Source organism: Myodes glareolus, chromosome 7 (assembly GCF_982192425.1).
Source record: "Myodes glareolus chromosome 7, mMyoGla1.1, whole genome shotgun sequence".
In the NCBI taxonomy this organism is placed as follows: domain Eukaryota; kingdom Metazoa; phylum Chordata; class Mammalia; order Rodentia; family Cricetidae; genus Myodes; species Myodes glareolus.
Window position 1 is genome coordinate 99,840,670 of NC_142032.1, and position 4,715 is coordinate 99,845,384.

At 41.2% G+C, this 4,715-nt stretch overlaps 1 protein-coding gene across 1 annotated transcript; it reads left to right on the forward strand.

The window, feature by feature from the left end:
* Positions 1 to 213: 213 nt before the first annotated feature.
* On the forward strand, positions 214 to 1,179 carry LOC148121544 (olfactory receptor 56B2-like). Its single transcript, XM_087908709.1, has one exon. It carries the CDS (start codon positions 214 to 216, stop codon positions 1,177 to 1,179), a length of 966 nt encoding a protein of 321 aa, XP_087764835.1.
* Positions 1,180 to 4,715: the final 3,536 nt, after the last annotated feature.

Here is a 4,715-nt window from a genome sequence, read left to right on the forward strand (position 1 = left end):
TTGAGTTAACAAAGAGAAAGTTCGACCTACCAAGGATGATCTTATTTCATCACATCTCTGGCTGAACCACGTGTCTAATTAACAAAAGCAGAAGGATGGGAATAATGAAGACGCCAGATCCTCCTAAATATAATGATCCGTGTTAAAATCCTTTCTGATGTCCCATTGCTAATCTAAACTAACAACATTAACCTTTTTTCTTTTTAGCAAGGAATGTTCCAGGATCTGACCAGCTCCAACAGCTCTAGGATCCAAGTGTCTGAGTTTATTCTGATGGGATTTCCAGGCATCCACAGCTGGCAGCATTGGCTTTCCCTGCCCCTGGCTTTGCTCTATGCCTTAGCTCTCATAGCCAACACACTTATTATTACCATAATCTACCAGAAAGTGTCACTACACCAGCCTATGTATTATTTCCTGGGCATTCTGGCTATAGTAGACATGGGCTTGGCAACCACCATCATGCCCAAGATTTTAGCCATCTTATGGTTCAATGCTAAAACTATCAGCCTCCCAGAGTGTTTTGCTCAGATGTACGCCATACATTGCTTTATTACGATGGAATCAGGTATCTTTGTCTTCATGGCTATAGATAGGTATGTAGCAATTTGCAAACCACTGAGGTATCCTTCAATAGTTACCGAATCTTTTGTTGTCAAAGCAACTGTGCTTATGGTCCTCAGAAACTGTGGGACTGTCATGTCAGTTCCTGTGTTGGCTGCTCAGAGAAATTACTGTTCCAAGAATCAAATTGAGCACTGCCTGTGCTCTAACTTGGGGGTCACTAGCCTGTCCTGTGATGACAGGAAAATCAACAGCATCAACCAGCTGATCCTAGCTTGGACAATCATGGGAGGTGACCTGGGTTTGATTATGATTTCATATGCTTTGATTCTTCAGTCTGTGCTGAAGCTGAACTCTGCAGAAGCAGCATCTAAGGCCTTAAATACCTGCACCTCTCACCTCATCCTAATCTTTTTCTTCTACACTGTAATTGTTGTCCTATCTATCACTCACAGTTCAAAGATGAAAGTTCCCCTCATCCCGGTTCTGCTGAACGTGCTGCACAATGTTATTCCCCCTGCTCTGAACCCCATGGTGTATGCACTCAAGAACAAAGACCTCAGACAAGGCTTATACCAAATGATTCGCCTGGAACTGAAGGGTAACCACAAGTGAGAGATTCTCCTTTTTAACTTTCTGCACAATTACCCTTCATATTCTCCCATGATGAAAAGCAGCAGAAGAAAAATGCTATGGACAACATAGGAGGTGTTTGATTTAGCATCAGGAATCAACTAAAATTCAGAAGAATTACAATATTATAAGTCTCCAGGAGTTGAGAATCTTTAGCATATAGAGAAACATAATGATGCTATTTTTGTTCAAGAACCCAAGGGAAGAACTTGCAGGATACACATCGCAATAGTTTGTCTGTGTTCCTGGCTAGAACAGCCATATAATTTTCAATATATTGGCAGAGATTTTTGCAAATTACCCTTTTAAGTTGGAGATCTCATCTCATGTATTTAATTCAATTTTTGGGAAAAGACATGAGTTACTTCTACTATTTGCTGCTTGTGAATTTTTTTTACTGGAAAAGAGTGTCTTAAATATAAGTTTTCCTAAAAGATATGTAAATACCACCCCCTAAAGACCAAATGATAAAATGTTGTCACCAAATAGTGGGCATAATCCCAAAGACCCACAACAGCTGACTAAACACAGCTCCTAAGATAGGCATTCATAAGTTCACAAGAAATCAGAGAGTATTTTCTATCTCATGGACACGAGGATCCTTCTATACTGTTCTTGAAATGTGAACAAAATTTGTATTTTCCCAGGAAATTAAACAAATACAATTTCCACAAGACACAGCAATTAAGTACTAAGTGTCAATATGCTTTGATCATAACCCAAACAAAGGCTTTGAATAAAAACTTGTGTGTGAATTTTTTAGCATTTCTTGTTAAAAAGTAAACAATGTATATATCTTTTAAATGCTGTTTTGATGTGGATCTATAAATGTGGATAAATGGAACAAAGTTTTTTCTGAGAAGGCGCTAAGGAAAAGGGGCCAGTGGGATGGTTTAGTGGGTGAAGACGACACATGACCAAGCCTGAGGAACTGAGTTTGATTACCAGGACTCACATGGTAGAAGAAAATGAATGACTTAGGCAAGTTGTCTTAGGGCCTCCACTTGTGCCTGCTCCCACAAAAAGGTAAATATAGTTTTCAAATTGAAAGAGTAGCCCTGTGATAACAGTATCAGTTTCATTATCATCATCATTTTACTATCTAATGATGTATCCATGATGTAAACCTCAAAATGAAGAATAAAGTTGATTTTCTTAAAATTTGGCTTTTTATTCATCTATTTCTTTTTTTTTTTTTTTTTTTTTTTTTTTTTTTTTTAGTAAATTTTATTAAATTATAAAAGTTTCCATTTCCACCCCCCCTCCCAACACCCTCCCACTCCCCCTACTCCCCCTCCTCCTCCCTCTTCGTCCCCCAGGGCGGTCAGGGTTTCCTGCCCTGTGGGAAGTTCCAGTTCCTTCCCCCTCCCTCCAGGTCCAGGAAGGTGAGTGTCCAAACAGACTGGATCCCCAAAATCCATTATATGTAGAGGAAACAGGTCCCAGTGTCATAGTCAATGGCTTTTCAGAAAGACTTCGGGTCAGCCACAGTCAGAGAATCCGGCCAAATTCGGAGAGTCTGGTTAGATCACGTCCTCTTTCAGTCCCAGTCCAACTGGCCTTGGTAAACTCTCATCAGATCCGTTCCCTTGTATCAGTGGGTGATGGCATCCCTCGCAGTACTGACTTCGTTTTTCATGATCTTCCTCCTTCTGCTCCTCATTTGGACCTCGGGGGGCTCAGTCCCGTGCTGCAATGTGGGTTTCCGACTGTATCGCCATCCTTCGTCAGATGCAGGATCTATGGTGATAAGCAAAATATACATCAGTATGGACATGGGCCACGGCGGATTCAGGCACCCACTCCTCTGTCCAGAGAGCAATCTGGGGGATCTCTCCTTGGACCTGGGATCCCATATATACTCAAGTCTCCTGTAAACCCTAAAATGGGTCCCTTAGTTGAAATATAATCTTCCCTGATCCCTTGTTCATCCTTCCTCCCTCCCCCCCCATCCCAGGCCACCAAGCTTTCCCCTTTCTTCCCCTACTCCCTTCTCTCTAACCTTCTCCCCTTCCATCGACCCTCCCTCCCCCCCATGCACCCGAGGTTACCTGGGACTCTTGTCTATTTCCTACCTCCTGGTGGATAGCTAAATAATCTTCATCAGGTTCATCTTCTTATTTAGCTTCTCTAGGATCACGAATAATAGGCTCAAAGACCTTTAATTATGGTTAGAATCCACTTATGAGTGAATACATACCGTGTTCCTCTTTTTGGGACTGGCTTACCTCACTCAGTAAAGCGTTTTCTATTTCCATCCATTTGCATGCAAAATTCAAGATGTCATTGTTTTTTACCGCTGAGTAAAACTCTAATGTGTATATGTTCCACACCTTTTTTAACCATTCTTCTATTGAGGGGCACCTAGGCTGTTTCCAGGTTCTGGCTATTACAAATAGTGCTGCTATGAACATAGTAGAACAAATGCTTTTGTAGTATGATCGGGAATCTTTAGGGTATATTCCCAAGAGTGGAATTGCTGGGTCCTGAGGGAGGTTGACTCCCAGTTTCCTGAGAAACCGCCACACTGATTTCCACAGTGGCTGCACGAGTTTGCATTCCCACCAACAATGGATGAGTGTTCCCCTCACCCCACATCCTCTCCAGCATAGGATATCATTGGTGTTTTTGACTTTAGCTATTCTGACAGGTGTAAGATGGTATCTCAAAGTGGTTTTGATTTGCATTTCCCTGATCGCTAAGGAGGTTGAGCATGACCTTAAGTGTCTTCTGGCCATTCGAAGTTCATCTGTTGTGAATTCTCTGTTAATTTCAGTACCCCATTTTTTAATTGGGTTAATTAGAGTTTTAGTGCCTAGTTTCTTGAGTTCTTTGTATATTTTGGAGATCAGACCTTTGTCTGATGAGGGGTTGGTGAAGATCTTCTCCCAGTCAGAAGGCAGCCTTTTTGTCCTACTGACAGTGTCCTTTGCTTTACAGAAGCTTCCCAGTTTCAGTAGATCCCATTTATTCATTGTTTCTCTTATTGTCTGTGCTGCTGGGGTCCTGCTTAGGAAGAGGCCTCCTGTGCCTAAATCTTGTAGACTACTTCCCACTTTCTCTTCTATCAGGTTCAAAGTGGACGGATTAATGTTGATGTCTTTAATCCATTTGGACTTGATTTTTGTGCATGGTGATAGATATGGATCTACTTTCATTTTTTTACAGGTTGACATCCAGTTATGCCAGCAAAATTTGTTAAAGATGCTGTCCTTCTTCCATTGTATACCTTTAGCTCCCTTGTCGAAAATTAGGTGTTCATAAGTTTGTGGGTTAATATCTGGGTCTTCTATTCGATTCCATAGGTCGACTTCTCTGTTCTTATGCCAATACCAAGCTGTTTTCAATACTGTAGCTCTATAATAGAGTTTGAAGTCAGGGATGGTAATGCCTCCAGAAGTTCTTTTATTATATAAGATTGTTTTGGCTATCCTGGGTTTTTTGTTTTGCCATATAAACTTGATTATTGTTCTCTCAAGGTCTGTGAAGAAGTTTGATGGGATTTTGATGGGGATTGC